We start from the raw sequence: 19,917 nt of genomic DNA on the forward strand, positions 1-19,917 counted from the left end.
CTTCATGAATGAATAAGGTGGATCATACCTTGAGGAGGTGATTGAAGAAGCTACGGTTATCTGGATGATTTACGAAAATGCGAGACACGGTTCGATGATGTTTTGAGATCACAAGTCAAGGGGGGTGATTGTAAGGCCAAAAATGTAACTTGCGATATCAAAGTACGAAATTCGTTATATATGTACGGTCAAGTTAATAATTAAAGTGGGCAAGAAAACCGGACACGAGAGAGCTTCGACACGCGTTCAACTTCAACTGGAAAGCTTCTAGATTATGTTTTAGGCTATAAATAAGAACTTGTTGTCTTTGTTTATGTGTGTGTTTTGTATTGTGTAAACAACCACCCAATGGGAGCTCACCTTGGGTGCGATCAGTTCGTTTTATGTTATGAATCTTTTGTTACCGGTTAAGGAGTCGTTATTTTTATTATCGTTATATTATTTGTTCGATCTTTTGTTTATACCGCACCCATCTCGCACGTTTATAAAGAACAAAGCCGTTCGTTGTCGGATCCGGTTTCGGGACCTACAATTGGTATCAGAGCGATTTTGAATAAACTGATTCAACTTTGTTCTTGATATTCGGTTTGTAATTCTGCAATTACCCTAACCGAGACCTTAATTTCGTTGAATTTTTGAAAATAAAAGTTAGAAGTTTGGAAATAAAGTTTGAAGATCTAAGAAAATAAAGGTGTTTGAAGCTCGTCTTGTTCACAGATCTGGATTCACCGACAATTTTCGGGGTTCGTCTTATAGTTTGTGCTAAACACGAAAGAGTCGATACTGGAAAAAGTCGGATCTGTTGGTTATCATGAAGTTGGAAATCGATTCATGTTTAGCAATGTTTGTTATGCTTTAAATCGACGAGAAAAGGTATATTAGATGATGTTGGTTATTGGCGACTGTGAAGATGGTTGTCCAAGAGGTTGTCAGTGAAGATGAACGAGAAGCCATCGTCAGCGCCGGCGACAATGATGATACCGGTGAGCTCCGCGTTGTTTTTCCGTCGAAAGAGACGGTCACCGGTAAACTGTGACGGTGGTGCACGTTTGTCTGGCGAAGATCCATTTTTTTTTTTGCTTGCTGGTGGTTATGAACCATGGTAGAAGAATGAGGAGGCTACAGTGGTTGAGAACCGCAACCTGATTTTCCGGCGGCCGGTCACCGGTGAACGGTTTTTCGGCAAGAATGGTCGCTGGTGTGGTGGATTGGTGATGATCGGTGCTCGTTTTTTGTCGGATAATGATAGTTGCTGTTGATTAGTACATGGATCTGTGGAAGGAGGCGGCGACAGCTCTATTGGCCTGGCGGCGGCGCTGTGGTTGCCGGAAACGGCTGCCGGAAAAACGTCTTTCCGGCAAGTGCGGCGGCGGTGACTGTTTTTCCGACAAGTTGGTAACTACAGCAACTGATGTGAATAATGAGGTAGCTAGGGTTTATGGCATATATATGTTGGGCTTTACTAGTGTGGACTTAGGTTGAATTTTAAATTGTGGGCTAGAGTGTATTAAATTTGGGCTAGATTATTTTATTATGGACCAAATGGTTGTAAGTTTAATTTTGGGCTCAAAATGGTTGAGATTATTTTTGTTGTTGATGTTTGGGGTTGACCAAACTGAAAAAAGTCAAAAGTGAGCGGGTTTTTTGTCATTATTGGACCGTGTTCAAAGCAGATTATTTATACGTTATTTTCAAGGCATTCGAGAATTGGATCCTGAAAACGTGGGCTACGAGCATCCGAGACGCTTATTTATTAAGGTGATAATTTTTAAACAAGTTGGATTTAATAAGGAATTAAATTGTTTAAGCTCTCAACCTGAAAATGTAGGATACGAGTATCTAGGATACTTATCTATTAGGTGTGAGTTACTTAAATAATTTCATTCACGGAAATAATAAGCTTTGTCATTTAATCGTTGTCTCTGGTATTTCGTCAAGTTCTTCTGAACCTATATTAATAAAGATCGAGATGGATAAAGAAGTGAGAATGTCTTCATGAATGAATTAGGTGGATCATACCTTGAGGGGGTGATTGTTGAAGTTTCGGTTATTTGGATGATTTGCGAAAATGTAAGACACGGTTCGACGATGTTTTGAGATCACAAGTCAAGGGGTGATTGTAAGGCCAATATTTGTGACTTACGATATCAAATTACGAATCCCATTGTTTATTCACGGTTAAGATAATAATTAATGTCGGCGAGAAATCCGGACACGAGACGAGAACTTCGACACGCGTTTAAGTTTAATGGAAAAGATCTTCTTGAATGTTTTTATTTTGCTATAAATAGGACTTTGTATTTCGTGTGTGTGTTTTGTATGGTGTTTTCACTCACCCAAGGGGAGCTCACCTTGGGTGGGGTCGGTTCGTTTAATATTATACTCTTTTGCAACCAATAACGAGATCGTTCATTATTATATTTTCTTTATATTATTTGTTCGATCGTTTGATTTCATCGCACCCATCTCGCACGATTATCAAGAACAAAGCCGTCGTTGTCGGATCCGGTTTTGGGACCTACATAACCTTTTGCAAATTGCAAAACACTAACAATCGTAGCAAGTAAAAATTGATTAAGACTTAAAACAATAGCATTGAACACTAAAAGTTGATAATTAAGACTTAAAACATTGATATCGGGAATATCGATGATATATCAGTCAAATATTAGTCCAATATCGGTCAATACCGTTGATATTATCGGTAACGATATTCTAAACTGATATTCTAACTTATATATCGCCAAGGGACCGATAGCCGATATATTACTAACATATCAGTGATATATCGGCGATATCGACTGCATAGCTTTAAATATTAAAAACATATAGATAACTAAATTATCCTAGAATTATCTAGGCTAGAAGAAGGATATGCATTTCTTTCACAAATTGTTAAGAGAATAGTTACATTATTTATATAGAAATAAGCAGGACATATTGACTGGCCGACCTTCAGGCAACTGAGTATTCCACTAGGGCCTCCAAAGACCACGCCATAACATTATGTTAGTGAGTTTTCTATAAAACTTTACAGGTAGTGTTGAAAAGAAAAAAGTATATTAAAATATACTGTTAAATTTTATGGAAGGTGGTGACACAATTTTGTGGGTGTTTGTTTTATGAAAAAAAATCATAAATAATTAAGTAATCATATGTTTTTTAACTCGTATAACTTACAGTGCCATTTATCATAATAAGCAAGACATATTGACTGGGCTTCAGGAGGCAACTGAGTACTCCGCTAGGGCATACAAAGACCACCCCATAACATTACGTTAGTAACTTTGCGGGTTGTGTTGAAAAGCAAAATAAGATTAAAATTTACTGTTAAATTTATGGAAGGTAGTGACACAATTTTGTGGATGTTATGTTTTATAAAAAAAATCATAAGGAATTAAGTACTCGTGTGCTTTTTAACTCGTATAACCGACAGTGTCGGTACGCACGTAATGTGACATCAGTCGTGTAACCTATGTCAATACGCATTAATACGACAACAGACGCGTAACCCGATTCTGTACGTGCGCTACGTGGCACCGGACATGTAACCGGTACTGGTACGTGCCTCATTGTATGTGCAGTTTTTTCAAATTTTTATGAATTTTGTGCTATTATTAACCCATTCCGTTCCTACTCGAAACTTGTTACGACCCAAAACTCATACTAACCCTAAACTCGATCCAACCTCAACCGCTTCTACCTGAACCCGTTCCCAACTCAAGCTTGTCCCGAACCAAGCTAAAATAACTATTTTTCTAAATCAACCCCTTTGAACCCAAACCCCCCCGTCCGTCCTAACAAAAGGTAAAATATGCTCAAACAGTGTATTATTATAACCCAGCTTCAGAGATCAATCTTGGAGCCGTAGAACCTTACCGTAACATCATAGTAATAATCAAACTTCAATTCATTCATGTTGCAGTGCATATTCCTCCTCTCCGATTCCGGGTACATCGGATTTCTTTTTTTTTTTTTTTTTCTAATTGCAGTCTGTGTTTGTATCAGCAAGTTGAATCTATAATTATTTCAAATTGCAATTGCAGAGAGGTGATATTAGAGAAGCAGTTGACCGGACACCGTGTCGATCGATCGATCTGTACTTGGTTTTGGGAACAATCGATCTCTCAACCTGATTCCAACTTCAAGGTACTTACTTGTTTACTCTTTATTTATTGATTTGATTTGGGTTTTGTTATGGAGGATGTTTGCTTTTGTTTGGAATTAGGTTTTGCCGGTAATTGCTTCCCCAACCCATTACCTGTTTCAAATTGTTCGAGAGGGGATCACTTTTTTAGCCTGCACTCAAGTCGAGATGCCGCCTTTGTTGGGAATCGAGGTTCGTAGACTATACATTTTGTTGGCAATTTTTCAAATATATAAAATTTTCAATTTTGATTGTTTTGTACCAACTAGTGATTAATAGATTAATCGCATCTACACGCGATTTTTACAATCACGAGTGTGCAAGTGATGGTTTCCAAACTGTTAATGTGAACACACATGTAACTGTTGATTTTGAACAAACTAAACAACCATCTGTCATCCCTTATTGAAGTTTTGCACATTTGGATTAGTGATTAATGGAGATAAGGATCTAGAAAAAGTCGTTAATGGTTTTTGTACAAAACAACAAAAGCCACTTAGCTCATCTATATATATTGCCTGTAGTTTTTTTGAAGTTACCATTATATTAGCTTTTAAATACACAATTCATTAGTTTGCTCTCCTTGTCAATGCACAGGAATGCTTATTTTGATAAATAGTTAAAATGTTTTTTTTTTTTAATTTTTATGTGTATATTACATAGAACCATTCTGAAACTGTTGTCATGATTTTTTTTTCACTAAATGTTTTTGTTTACTTTTGACATTCTTATCTCATTTCTCTAAAGCTCGTAGTGACTTCTGTACAAGTCACCATCAGCCACTTAGTACAATTAACTGAATGTTGTTATTGATTGCCTTACACACCATAAGAACTTGCAAATACAATTTACAACAGAAAATTTTTCATCAATTCACCACCACTGACATTTGCATGATGTTTTCTCTAGAAACTCTTTCTTATGATCATGCGTTATGTATGAGTCATCATGAGACATCTTTCCTTCCTTTTTCTTATTGTGTAGGCCACTAGGTTGACATTTTGCTTCTTCAATATCTCACGCGTAATGACTAAATGTCTAAACATCCCATAATTCAGTTGACAGCAGAACATTTTTCATCAGGTGGACAAATGCATGATGTTGTATTTACATACTCTTTTATTTATATGAATAATTAGGTGCATAAGTCTTTTTGGATCAATTTGGAAGTAATTTTGATTCACAAGGGTTGCATCGTTTTATGTGTTTCTACTTTCTACTGTTATTTTATGCATGGTAACTAGATTATTAAGGAAAAAAATGTGTTTGATGATCGTGTTATATACTGTTTTTGTTTACTATATGTCTTTATCTAAGCCTTCCATCGCTTACAGAATTGAACATTGTGAACTTGATGTCAAAGTCACAAGTTATTCATAATTCCCAATTTTATTAGTTTAAGCCTAAGTAGATTTCTTCATTTTTCTATTTATATATCTATTTCTTTACTTTGTTATTGTGCTCATACTCGAAACTATGTTATCAATCTTCATTAAGAACAAACACATATGTTTGACCAATCAACTTCTAGTTTCTTGGCAGAGTAGCTGATGTCCTCTCAGATTATCTTGGAGGGTTGAATGAAGATGTAATAAAGGACAATTTTGTTATTGTATACGAGGTATGTGTATTTAAGTTGTACATTGTGATTTATGAATTCAAAATATACTGTCGCTTTGTAATCTTTAGGACTGGAAAACGGGTCAGTCGGTTTCGGGTTACAGTTCAGGACGTGTTTTGAGCAGAATTAGTTGAGGTCAAAACGGGTTCTAGCAATATGAATTTTGGTCAATCTGGGCCATTTTGATTTAGAAATTAACTACAAACCCCCACCCCCACCCACCTCGACCCCTGGATTGAAATGAGTTGTGTTTTGTTTTCTTTTTTAAAGCATACTCACCCCACTCCGACACCCAAGTTGAAATGGTGGAGGGGTGGTGGCAGCGACAAGTAGACGAAGACTACCAATGGTCATTGGTGGTGCTAACTCATTTTAACTTTTTAAAAAGTTAAATTTTTTATTGATTCTTACCTGTTTTGACCCGTTGACTAATTTAAGGTAACCTAATTTGCCCCGTTGACTAATTTAAGATGACCCATTTTGACGGTTTGACCCATTGACTAAAATTTAGGTAACCCAAATGAACCCATATTCAATTTATTTTTACCCAAATTGACCCATTATTTGAAAAATGGGTCATGATTGCCACTTCTATAAATCTTAAACTAAAATTTATTTTAATCAATGCACTCACTGCTTTTTAGTTGCTGGTATGTTCATTAGTCATGACACCTTAAGCTTTAGAATATCTTTAACTCACAAAGTTGAACCTGGTTTTGTATTAAACTTTTTAGCTTCTCTAACTAATTTCTTTGTTTTAATTGTTGTGACTTGCAGCTATTGGATGAAATGATAGACAATGGTTTCCCTTTAACTACCGAACCAAACATATTGAGGGATATGATTGCTCCTCCAAACATTGTTAGCAAAATGTTGAGTGTTGTAACCGGGAACACTTCCAATGTGAGTGAGACACTTCCTGGGGCCACGTCATCATGCGTGCCATGGAGAACAACACAATTGAAACATACAAACAATGATGTGTATGTCAACCTTGTTGAGGAGATGGATACAATTATAAACAGGCATGCACCATAATATCCCTCAACTTATTGTGCATTAGGCCTGTAAACGAACTGAATGTTCATTGAACTTTTCGTGAACTGTTTGGCGGGAGGCACAATTTTTTGTTCATTTAGTTAAACGAGCGAACAGGAACACATGCCTTGTTTGTTCGTTTATGGTCTTGAACATTCGTTTGTTTACTTCCATTTATGTTTGCTAGTATATGTTTGTTTTAAGTTCAAATTTTTAGGCTCATAACAATTTTGTCTTACTTTTATGACTGTTCATGAGTTGTTTGGCAGGAAGTTCGTTATTTGATAACTGAACGAACATGAGCACAGTTTTTTGTTTATTTAGTTAAATGGATGAACATGAACACATGCCCCGTCCGTGAAGTTCGTTCATTTTTGTTTGAAAATTTTTAGGCTCATAAAAGTTTAGTCTCCTTTTATGATTGCGTATCAGTTTAGTCTAGTTTTAATAAAGTTTTAGCCCCAATTGGTTTATGTACATGTTTACTTTTAATCATTATTCGGTTAGTTATGTTCTTTCATATGTATTTCGTTATCTTTGTTCGTTCATGTTCGTGAACCGTTTGTTTGTACTTTTAGGTATTAATGAACGAACATAAACGAACACAAACACACTCATTTTCTTAAGGAACGAACATGAATAAGTAAACCCCGTTTGTTTAATTGTTCGTGTTTGATCGTTTGTTTGGTTGAAGTTAAACAAATGAACACGAGCAAGCTCCATTTGTGTTCATCCGGGTTGTTTACAGACCAGTCACTACTCATTTTGTTATATGATAGATAAGTTTGACAAATGCGTTAGTTATTTACTTGTTTGCGGGTCAACCCAATCCAGCTAACCCTTGTGTTGACTTTTTGGTGTTCAGTGATGGGGCGTTGGTGAAGTGTGAGATATTTGGTGTGGTGGAAGTGAATTCTCACCTTTCAGGCATTCCGGATTTGACTCTTTCATTTGCAAACCCTTCGATTTTGAACGACGTGCAGTTTCATCCGTGTGTGCGGTTTCGACCCTGGGAATCAGAACAATCACTTTCATTTGTACCCCCAGATGGACTCTTTAAGCTCATGAGTTACAGGTATGTTGTGGACATTAGAAGTTTAAACAAACTGAGCCTCAGCTTGAGCTTGTCTAAGCTCCAGCTTGACACGTTAAGTTAACTAAGCTTGAGTCATAGTTATCAAATGCGCTAAGCGCATAGGTCTCACCTAGGGCCTAGGCGCAAATCACAAAAAAAAGCGAGGGCCTGAGAAAAAAAAACCGCACAATGAATTTTTTTAAATATATTATATATCATATAACTTGAATAACAGAGTTCAGATACTAAACACTAACCAATACCAAAAGTTCAAACCCCCAAAAACTTGAATAACATAGTTCAAATACCAAAAATTAACCAATACTGAAAGTACAAAATCCCAAAATATCCAAAGCAAAATACTTTATAGCAATATTGCAAATTAAAATCAGTAAAACAAAGCAAATTATTTTATAGCAATATTGCAAATTAAAATCTGTAAAGTAACAACATAATAAAAGAAATATATTGTAACTATTAAACAATGAGAATATCAAAATATTGAAATTATCAAGCAAACCTAAATAAGAATAAAGAAACATATTGAAAAATGGTAAAGCAAAGCAAAATTGGTAATTTGCATTGCAATATAACAAACATATTGTAATTACTAAACAATAGCAAAATCAGATAAGCATTCATCTTATTAACAATCAGAAGCCTTTGATCGATAAGTATATACAGAGATTAGAGTAAATTAATTAAATCCGTTTTTTAGGTAATTATTATCAGTCAGTTAACGATAAATCAAAAGGAATAAAAAGAAAATTAAACAAAAAAAAAAAATCAAAAAACTGATTTTTCTTTAAGAAATGCGCCTTGACTAGTATGAGGCAGTTTAGCAACGCTTCGCCTGGAAATTGCGCATAGGCGCCAAAATTGATCGCTTTTGATAACTATGGCTTGAGTTCGGCTCGTTTCGAGCTCTATATCCAAAGCTCGAGCTCAACTCGTGAATAAATTTTCGCACCTGAGCTCGGTTCGTTTATTATTTGTTATATTTAATATAAATAAAATATATTATTTTGTTTCTAGTTATATACATTTATATATACAATAATATTTATATTGTAACATATATTTTTTATTTTGAACAAAATTATCATATTTATATAAACAGCAGCCTTGTTTTATGAGCCTTTTCTGGCTCAATATATGAAGCTCTGGTTTGTTTATTAAATGTGCTTCAATTTAGGCACACGATCAAGCTCGACTTGAGATTTTAACGAGCCGTTGTCGAGTCTTACGAGCGGCTGAACTTCTTTTAAGGATGAAGAGGAGCGGAGCCAAGTCCAAGCTCGTCTTGGCTCAAGCTAAGCTTGCTTAACTTTCAAGAGCGTGAGCTCTCTCGTTTCAATTTACTAGTTAATATATATGCATTTATAGTCATTTTTTCTATATTTATATCAGAGATTTTTCCTGTTTGCGTCCTTGTGGTTTAGGGCGGGCGCACAATGTGCCCCTAGAAGTCAAAATGATACATTTGCGTTCCCGTGGTTTCAAAACGTGCGCACTTTGATTCCCTCAGGCTAGCGTCTGTCTAACAGAATCTTGTAATGACTATTATACGTTTATTTTGCTTCCCTATAGTTTTCAACATTCAGTTTGCCTCCCGCCACCGCCACCGCCACCGCCACCGCCACAAAAGTTCACAGTACATCTCAATCAAATCATATGCAACAACTATCATGTCTTCTCTAATTACATGTTCAGCCTGATAGCATATAAATAATAATACAGAATTCAATTTATAGGATTATTAAGTTACATACTCGAAGTCGGGCCGTAATGTCCTGGCCTGTTTCAAGCAGCTGAGCCAGTTCCTTCTTCATCTGATTAATCCATGCTCCTTTCTTATTTTTCATCAATTTGATCCGATATTTAGCTAGTTTCAACGCTGTTTTACTGAATGAATCTAAAAGCAAAAATATTAACGATGTGTCTAGTTTCAGAAATCATTAATGAAGGGTACCATTTGGCAGACTTGAATCGTTTGTGAAGCATTTCTGTAGATGAGTAGATGTGTCTGATTTGACGATGTGAGTGCTGAAAAGAAATTAGGGCTTGTAAAAGGAGGTGACACCAAGGCTCGTTTCAATTTCGTATTCGCACCAATTCTTATGTTACCATATTTTATATATTATATAAATATATATTTTATATATTAACTAAGTAAGTATTATATAAATAACAGGCTCGTCTAGGCTCGCTAGCTGGCTCTAGCTCCATAAGTGAAGTTCGGTCGTTTTTAGCGAGCTGATTTCGAGTAGATCACGAGCAACTTGGCTCGTTTACCCCTAGCTTGTTTACAAACCTAGTAGATATGCATTATTGGTTGTGCAATTAAAAACCACTTAATATTTTCGTCATTTGAATTGAAATAATAAGCTAGTGTTTGGGCTGATGGAATCACAAGAGGAATGGAATGATCTATTCCGTTATCCCTTCTGTTCCATTCCTTTTATCACTCAATTCTATCCAACTAACAAATTAAATCCTAAAGGATTGAAAGTTTGTCTACAATATGTTTTTGAAGTCAATGATATTAGTGATGATTTGATTTTGACTGCATTACAGGGTGAAGAAGTTAAGGAATTATCCTATATATGTAAAGCCTCAGATGAGTTCAGAGTCAGGTACGTGTCGTCTTAGTGTAATGGTCGGGATCCGGAATGATCCTGGAAAACAGGTTGACTCGATAGTAGTGCAATTCCGACTCCCTCATTGTGTATCATCAGCTAATCTCACTGCAAATCACGGGACAGTAAATATCCTTGCTGATAAGGTACCACTCTCATCTTGTCTTTAATCTGTACCTATTCGTGCATACGCTCAAATGTATGTATGTAACCCTACATATATGTACATACATGTCATACTATATATGATTGTTGTAATCTCATAGTTTTTCTAATCATATTGAACACGCTATCTATTTAATAGAAAATAGACAAATAATCTTTGCAACATCAACCCTGGTACTCGACCAGATCCGACTTGTTTTAATCTACAAGTATTTAGGGGTGTGATAGAGCCGAGCCTGAGCTTGTCCAAGCTCGATTTCGACTTGTTTAGCTCTATTTTTCAAATCTCGAGCTAGGTCGTGAGTAGTTTTTCAAGCTTGGGCTTGACTCATGCTCAATATTATATATTAGTTATTAAATTATTATGTTTATGTACGTTTATAGTTATTTATATATATATATTTATAGTTTTAGTGTTTATATATGACAAAATACATATTATTTAATTATATTATCAGAATTTATTTATAACAATAATTACCATTAATAATAATTACCATGTAAATATATATGATATATTAAATAAAAAACACGAAGTTCGATCCCTACTTGTGTCACTTTTGGTGGATTATGGCAATTTGAACTAAGCCTTGCGAGGTTGTCAGTTCGAATCCCGTGTTTTAATCCACCGTGTGTTACGCTAGAGAGTTCTGCTCTTATGGTGTATGGTGGCACAACGACTGTCAGGTGGCAGCCGACAGTATGGTTTCCTGGAGGAACTGCCAAGCCAAACTCTGAAGCTAGCGTGTGCCCGGTTAAGACAACATAGTATGGCCATATTGGGGCAACGGGGCTCTCCAAATATGGAGAATGTGGTGGCCTAACACACAAGAAAGCCACCCTTTTAAAAAATAAAAAACACGTAAATAATAAGCTCGATTAAACTTGTTTTGGTTTGCTAGCCGAGTCAAGCTCAATATATGAAGTTTGGATCGAGCATGTTGGGATGAGATCGGTACCATACCGAATGGTACAATACCGAAAACATGAAAAATGAATATTGTGCCGATTGTGTTCGGTTGGTACTGATTCGTACAGTATCAGTATTCAGCACTTTTGTTAATCCCTGCGAGCTCGTTTATTAAATGAGTGACAAATCACAATATAAGCTCGGGCTCGAGGACTGTTTAAGCTCGGCTCAATTCGAGCTTTTAGTCGGCTGATCTCAAGTAGCTCATAATAGCTTGGCTCATATACACACCCACATGTATTACAGCCTACGCATTTAATATTCAAGAATTATTTACAGAAGAATATATTTTTTGATGCGGCAGACATGTAGTTGGTCCATTGGTCGGATCCCAAAAGACAAAGCCCCACAAATGTCGGGAACATTGGTGCTTGAAGAAGGCGTAGAACAGCTTCATGTAAAGCCTACATTTCAAGTAGGCTTCAAAATCATGGGGGTGGCTCTATCAGGCTTGAAAATAAACAAGCTGGATTTGAAGAATCTGCCTACACCGGCTCACAAGGGCTTTCGGGCTCAAACTGAAGCCGGTCAGTATGAAGTTAGATCATAGTTTCACATTTGGCATTTATCATTTGAAAGCAAAACATGGTGTTGGTTTTGTTGTAGTTTTGATTTTTTTTTTTTAAGTAAATAATGTTTGATGACTCTATGCATGACTTTGGATTGCCAAATGGTTGGGTTGACTGGTTGAACCATTGAAAGCAAGTGGTTTCCGGTTGGCTCGTTTGGTCTGGTTTTAAAATTGGTTTTTGTTTCATGACTACACTACCAAAAATTGTGTAATAATTAAATGCATTTTTATTTCCTTTGTATATGAAATTATCTGAATAATATAATCTTTAAGGCGTAAGTCTGCTAGCGGGAAGACCAAAACGGAGATGACTATCAGGGTGCTCAGGGTGGTATCGTGATTAGGAGATAGGTACCTAGGTTTTGCGAGGCAAATGCAGTTGTATATGGGTTTTGATCAAGTGATAAGTTTACATAGCTTGGAATAGGCCATACTTCCATAGAGGTTATACCCGTGTACTTGCTGAGTTTTAAGCATGATAATTTCAACATTGATACTAAACGTGCACAAAAAAACCGGTTATGTACCTGACCTGGAACCAGTTCTGGTTCGGACCCGGTGTACCTAATACCCGGTTTGGGTTATTTTATACCCGGAAAACCCTACCTGGTCCTAACTTTTCTTTCATAAATCGGTTCCTACCCGGTCCGGTTTGTAACCGGAATAACCGGTTCCACCGGGTTTTCCCAATTAATGGCTACAGCTTCCAGAAAATAGCCGTTGAAACCAGTTCCAATGGTAATTTAGACGTTTTAGGACCGTTAGAACCGGTTTTTGAGGTCCTAAAACTATATAATATGGCCTTTGATCAATTGTTTTACCACCCAACTTAAAAACATTGAAAAAACTTCTTGGTTTACACTCGTTTTACACTCCCGACTTACCTACATACGCCTCCAATTTTTTTTACTTCCACCACCACTTGTTATTATGGCAAGCAAAAACAAGGGCAAAAAGAAGGCGGCTTCTACATCCGTTTTTTTTTACCCGCTTCGTGTTGAAGATGACCCCGAAGTTGTATGGGTCATCCCGCATATCCGCAACGAAGACGTATATCGGAATTGGGATTTGGTTGAGTTTTTATCAACGGAGACCTTAAGGCTCGTTGCAAATTTTGTGGCACTTTCTTAAAGCATGATTCAAACTCAACTTTTAAAAAACACATCGAAAAATTTTTTTGTAAGGTGTTGAAAAAAGTTACCGCATCGGACCAAGTCGAATTGGGTCGAGATGGAACAATATTTTGTTACAACATGAAAGCGGTTCATGATAGGATGGCGAAGCTCGTGATTCAACAAGGTTTGCCGTTTAACCACTTTAACAACCCTCATTTGACCATGATTCAAGAGACTCTTCAACCTCGCTACACCCATATAAATTGTACCACCCTTAGACATCATTGTCTAAAATTGTGGGAATATGCAAAAAAAGATTTAATTGAGTTTTTTTGCAACTATACAAACGGGTGTCAATTTAACCAAGCGATGTTTGGTCGGCACAACATGGGATAACGGAATCCTACCTTTGTGTCACTGCTCATTGGGTCGATTCGGTTTCTTGGCAAATGATGAAACGCACCATCGCATTTGAAAACTTTCCGTATCTACATACAACCGAAAAATTGTTTGAAATTGTAGATGAGGTAATAACGACTTTTAACTTGAGGAAAAAAAATTTTTCAATGTCGTTTGATAACGCAACAAATAATACAAAAGCAGTTGAAAAATTTTATATAAAATATACACCACCTTACTACGGAAAGTTTTTATATGCTCGATGTGTTGTCCATATTATCAATTTGGTTGTTCAAGAAGGTCTCGCCAATGAAACCATGGAAGCCGATTTGAGATGCTTCAAATATATGTTACAAGATATTTTCGAAAGTGGGAAAAAAGACATCCTGAATACAAAAATTATTGCAAATCGGTTGAAAGAAACTATTTGGGCCGAATTGGGACGTTCCACCATTGGAACTCGACTTGTCATATGATCTCGTGTGCTTTTTCCCAACAAGAAACATTACAAGCATTTCATAAAACTCTTGTGGATCGGTGGAAGCCGATATGTTTCCAGACGGTGCTTGGGTAAATATCAGCTATTTCTTGGAGTATCTTGATGTTTTCAAAACCGCAACAACTAAATTGTCGGGGGTTTATTATCCTACTAGTTGTTGGGCGTTGCAAGAATTATACAACATCTCCTTGAATTTCAAAGAGTTTGAAAACAAGAATGATCTTTTCAAGAGTATTGTTGAGCCAACAAAGGGGAAGTTCAAAAAATATTTTGAAGGCATACAACCGATGTTTACTTATGTCGCCGCTTTAAACCCCTATTTGAATGTTGTTGGGGTTGAGTCATTGATCGAGGAAATATTTGACAACATGGGTATGCATGAGATCAATCTGATGTTGTCGACGGAAGCGAAGGATTCTTTCAACAAATCTCTTCAAGAAATTTATGATCATTATTTCCAACTTTATGGTCCAGGCTCAAAGTCGACTTTTGTGAGGCAAGCAACAAGAAGTAGGCCATGTAAGGACAAGCTTATATATATGATGAATGTTGTTCATGAGTCGACGGCTAAGCGACAAAGGGGAAACACACCAACAAGTGAACTTGGTCAAGATAGTGGAGCAAACTATGTTGAAGGTGCATTAGTTGAAGATATTCGCAACCTTGATGTTTTGGCTTGGTGGAAAGGAAAGCAAAACGAATTTCTTATTCTTACCGCCATGGATCGTGACTTGATAAGCATCCAAGCTTCCACGGTTGCTTCGGAATCGGTTTTTTCTTTTAGTTGAAGGATATTATCGATGTGAAGAATCAAACTCACTCCGAAGTCGTTAGAGATGTGTATTTGTCTAAAAGGATCATTTGGACGCTGTGGATCGTATACAAGACAAGACAAACTTTGAAGTTGAAATACCACTTGAACGTCCAATTCATGATGAATAGGTGGAAGAACGGCAATCTTCCGGGCTATCGGGTGAAGAAAACGAAGGCGAAGACATTTGAAGAATTTTAATTTGTATTTGTTCTAGTCATGTAATATGCAACACGAATCACTCGATCAACTTTCATGTAACCGTTTTTATTAGTCTTACTTTAATTATTATCAGTCATGTTTAATATATAGTTTAATTAACCGTTTTTAAATATTATTAGTCATGTTTTTTATAACCGGGTTTAACGTAACCGGTTTTTAAAGTGTTATTGATCTGTTTTAAATAACAACTTATCTTAAACTAGCTCTTAAAGTCATAAATTATAAACACACACACACACACACACGCATATTACATATATATAAAGTAACAAATTCATTACATTAACGTTATAGCAGAACGACAAACATTTTATTAAAAAACGAGAAACTACAAACATTATTAAACATAAAAACTAAAAAACAAAATCTGTTCGTCGTTTTCATCCCGCTCTCTACGCCCATTAAGCTTTGTTACCGGGGGGTGGGGGCTGGAGTTGCAGAGCCAGACGACTCTCCTGCTTTTTTGGCGTCCAATTGTTTTTTTCCTTACAATACTTATTGGTATACTTACGAAGAGTGGAATTCGACTCCGCTTTCAAAAACTTGCCAGAGTATTTGTAGCGCGCCATCTATTGTGGGTTGGTCATAACACACAAGTCATAATTTACCCAAACCTCAGGGCGGGGTATTGATGACCATAACAACATTATCATTGGTTGCCATTGGTTTAATCTAAATTGTGTTTTAGAGTTAGAAAAGTGGTTTAACAAGTTAGGGAAGTGGCTAAACATGTTCTAAACTTAACCTACCTATATATAGTATGTGTGTGTGTTTTATATATTCAAAACCAGTTCCAACGGTCCAAAACGGCTATATACACGTTGGAACCGGTTCCCGACGGTCAAAAATTGTTTAAAAATGGAAAACTCGATGTACCCGGTTTTTGGGTATAACCCTTACCCGGTTTCACTGGGTCCTAATTTTTTTGCTACCGGGTCGGGTCCGGTTCCTACGCGGTTCCTGACGAGAACCGGTTCCAGTTTGTACCCGGATTCAAAATAACCGGTTCCTACCCGATTCCGGGTTTAAATAATACTCGATTTGTGCACATATAATTGATACTGTCTGTATCATTACACCCGTTGAAGTCCCCGCAACTGTAAATTTTAATATATAGTAAACACTTATCAATTTAAACAAAATGATAGCACATATACGTATTCTTACTATTTAAACAAATTAATATAAGCCCGTTTTATAGAAATGTTTTTTCATAACTTAAACCATAATCCAATAAACCCGATTAAAAATTTAATTGTTTAAACACAATTAAAAAAAAACATTTTACATAAGGCCCAGATTCTTTTTCTTGCTTTTGACCCGAAAGTTTTTACTATTCTCAAGAATGGCTTAGTATAATATAATCACTGCTTTTAGGTTTTTTTTTCTTGTACAGTATTGTCAAGTTTTGAATTACAAATCCTATCATAAACAGTTATCGAAACATAATCCACACTCTATATCAAAGAATTTGCTTATTATAAATGAATGAATAATATTGTTTGATTACAATCTCTATAATACTTGATGACAAAATCCCTACGAAAATTGTTTGATTATAATCTCTATAATACTTGATGCAAAATCTCTACGAAATCGTTAAGAGTTATCCACAATAACAAAATCTCTATCTATGAATGGTATCTGGTATTAATATATCATTGACAGATATTATAGGACCATAGTGTAGACTCAAATGAGTTGAAGTCTACTTCGCCTAAAAATGCTAGCTTTGGGATGTGTATCTCACGGGAAACTAATTGGCCAGAAGATAGAAATTGAAGCAATTTTCTTTCATATCCATTAAAAAACACACACTTTTTAAAGAAATACAATGAAAATGAAACTGCAACTGACCCATTGCTCAACTTCCTTCCCTCTCTTATATTAATTTCACTTAATTAAAATAAAAACACGAACATACAGCAAAACATAACAATGAAACAAGACATCGCCATTTAGTTGCATGAAACATCACCTCGTGCATAGCTAAGTATGTCCATAACACTATGATGTTCTATTTTTCCGGCTTTTCCATACAAGTGATAAAGAAATTTATTTTTCATCATGCGTATAGTAGGGATGAGATTGGTGCTATATCAGTACCGTTCAAGAATTTTTCGATCATGAATTTTCAATCCCGATTTTATTTAAAATTTGGTACCAGTACTATAGGCAAAAACATCGGTAAATATCAATATTAAGACTAAAAGAAAGAAATATGATTTTCCCGGTCTTTAATTTCGAGATCACCAATTCCAGCTCACAATATGTGAGGAGGAGAATAGCCATGAAATCTTGTAACTGAAGGAACTCCGACACAAAAACAACTTCATGGCATAGGTTGTGAGAAATGCTGTTGAAAAAAATACAGCCAATTGGGTCAATTATGAGCTAGAAAGTGGTGGTTCACTGGTGTTGGCGAAATTTAAAGGGGAAAATTGGACCCACCAAAATTATTTTATTAGAGAGAGGAAAGGCAAAATTATTAGAGTGTGGAACAACTTTATTGCGCTGTCGCCGTAATAGACCAACCAACCAAAATCATATAAGTATAAAATCATCATTTTCTTTTCTTTTAATCTTTTCAATTATTGGATTTGCCGTGTGGTGTGCCCAGCTTTTTGCTCAGTTTAGTAAAAAAGATTGCTGGTCGTTAAAAAATAATAATAATAATAATAATAATAATAAGAAAAATTGGTTTCAAATAATCCCAACTATCACCTATTGACAAATAACAGGCCTAACTTTGTACTTGGCTGGTGGCGGTCCTAACTAAAGGAGTATTTGTTTTTAACGAGCCGCGACTAACGGATGTTAACCTCGTAGTGATTTGCTGATGTGGACCTTCTTCTCTGGCCGGAAACCTACCGAAAACCTGCAACTCTCTTCCATTCTCCCTAATATCGTTACACCGTCTCTCTCTCTATCTTTCCCCTCATACGAAACCTAACCGACGTGTCGCCGTTGTTGTCTCCGGCGAAGTCCACCCTCGTCAATCGTGCGTCATTCGAGGTAATTGACACTTCATTCGACTCGTTTTGACCCCTTTAACAAAAGCTCTATGCTTATTTTGTAACCCGTGTAACATTGATTTTGAATTTTTGAAAATAAGATTGCGTTTGGTATCTAGGGATTGGCCATGGAAGAAGATGTAATGTAATTCATTTTCAAATTTCCGATGTGTTTTGAAAAGGGAGGGAGACGGTGTGATGATATTAGGGAGAATGAAGGCGAGTTGCAGGTTTCCGCCAGGTTTCTGGCCGGAGAAGAAGGTCCACGTCAGAAAATCACTAACGGAGTTAACATCCGTTAGTCGCGGCCTGTTAAAAACAAATATCCCTTTAGTTAGGACCGCCACCAGCCAAGTGCAAAGTTGGGCCTGTTATTTACCAATAGGTGATAGTTGGGATTACTTAAAACCAATTTTCCTAATAATAATAATTATTATTATTATTATGCGTTATGTTAGTAGTTAAAAGTTTATAAACTAGGAAAATAATTGGCCTTAGGAAAATAATTGGCCAATAATAGTTTCTATTAGACTATGTGCTGTGGTTTAACTAACAATAGCTAGTTAAGCCGTCACACTACTACCACGTAGGCAACGAGGCTTCAACTTATCTGCCCTTAACTGGCACGCTATGGGTTAACAAAGTTTAACTAGTTGTTAAAAAAAAGAAAAGAAAAAAAAAGAAAGAAAGAACAAAAGCATGTGATTGGTTGGTAGATGAAATGTGTATCACCTTTTGAGCTCTTTAGGTGCCATTGCCATAAGAGAAAGCTTTCCTGGCGTGGGATAACACCAAATGACATGGTGATGTGGCTCGTTGGTGCCTCCACAACGATGTAACCAATAGTATTTATAACTTTTATTTTCGTGATCTCACATGATATAACCTAACAAGTCTCATTCCTTAGAAATATTAAGATTATGTTATATGCATAGATAGAGAAGATCTAGAATTTTATAATCAAACTTTTCAATCATTATTAATATTACAGTTTAAAATCAAAATAGTCAAGTTAAACGACACATCAAACACCCTTTAAGATTGATAAGGGCTCAGATATTGAATCATCTGTATCCGGATTTCCTTCTCCAAATATAAAAGCAAGTAGATAAAAATTATACCTGCAACCAAATCACTATAAAATTTTAATCAATATAAATCTGACTTATAAAATTTTGGTCTAACATAAAATGAGTAGGAATATGTCAACCACCATGACTATGTGATTTCTTTTCTTATGCAGAAGGCACTTTATTAACATGCTAGCTCTTTTTTTAAAGCCTCTATTGCTGCCAACACTTGGTGAGTGAAAACAAGAAGACTAGAAGGTTATCTTCAATACGGTTCGGCCATATTTCACTTGGTGAGTTGTATTATAATAAACTCAAGTATTCTACATTTCACTTAGTTGAGAATTACATGTTATAAATTATATATGGAAATGCTCTGTTTTGTTTTAAGCATCAGTTTATTGAGTTAAACCAAATTTTAAATTTCCTTTTTTTACTCCAAGAATTTTGACATGTTAATAGGATTTATAAAAAAAATATACAAATATCCTCGAGCTAAGCAGTTAATGTGAAAAAATATCGGATATCGGTTCTTGATAGATATCGGTTATCGCAGTGAGA

At 35.9% G+C, this 19,917-nt stretch overlaps 1 protein-coding gene across 1 annotated transcript; it reads left to right on the forward strand.

Moving 5' to 3' along the window:
• The first annotated feature begins 3,856 nt into the window (after positions 1–3,856).
• Positions 3,857–12,238, forward strand: LOC143544504 (AP-3 complex subunit mu-like). The gene is made up of 8 exons (XM_077036599.1): positions 3,857–3,951; positions 4,047–4,149; positions 4,229–4,339; positions 5,679–5,768; positions 6,546–6,793; positions 7,672–7,881; positions 10,459–10,666; positions 11,960–12,238. The coding sequence occupies exons 1-8, from the start codon at positions 3,917–3,919 to the stop codon at positions 12,203–12,205; spliced, it is 1,251 nt and encodes a 416-aa protein (XP_076892714.1). The 5' UTR covers positions 3,857–3,916; the 3' UTR covers positions 12,206–12,238.
• Positions 12,239–19,917: the final 7,679 nt, after the last annotated feature.

Source organism: Bidens hawaiensis, unplaced genomic scaffold (genome assembly GCF_021521415.1).
Source record: "Bidens hawaiensis isolate Kalapana, Puna unplaced genomic scaffold, B.hawaiensis_p1.1 tig00013590_1, whole genome shotgun sequence".
NCBI classification, from domain to species: Eukaryota; Viridiplantae; Streptophyta; class Magnoliopsida; order Asterales; family Asteraceae; genus Bidens; species Bidens hawaiensis.

What these genes read in the sequence shown, in the direction of transcription:
- LOC143544504 (XM_077036599.1), top strand. Translation starts at nt 3,917, where the DNA reads ATGTTGCAGTGCATATTCCTCCTCTCCGATTCCGG. An exon ending in TTCCTCCTCTCCGATTCCGG is followed by an intron (nt 3,952 to 4,046) that starts GTACATCGGATT and finishes TTGCAATTGCAG; the next exon opens with AGAGGTGATATTAGAGAAGC. An exon ending in AACCTGATTCCAACTTCAAG is followed by an intron (nt 4,150 to 4,228) that starts GTACTTACTTGT and finishes GTTTGGAATTAG; the next exon opens with GTTTTGCCGGTAATTGCTTC.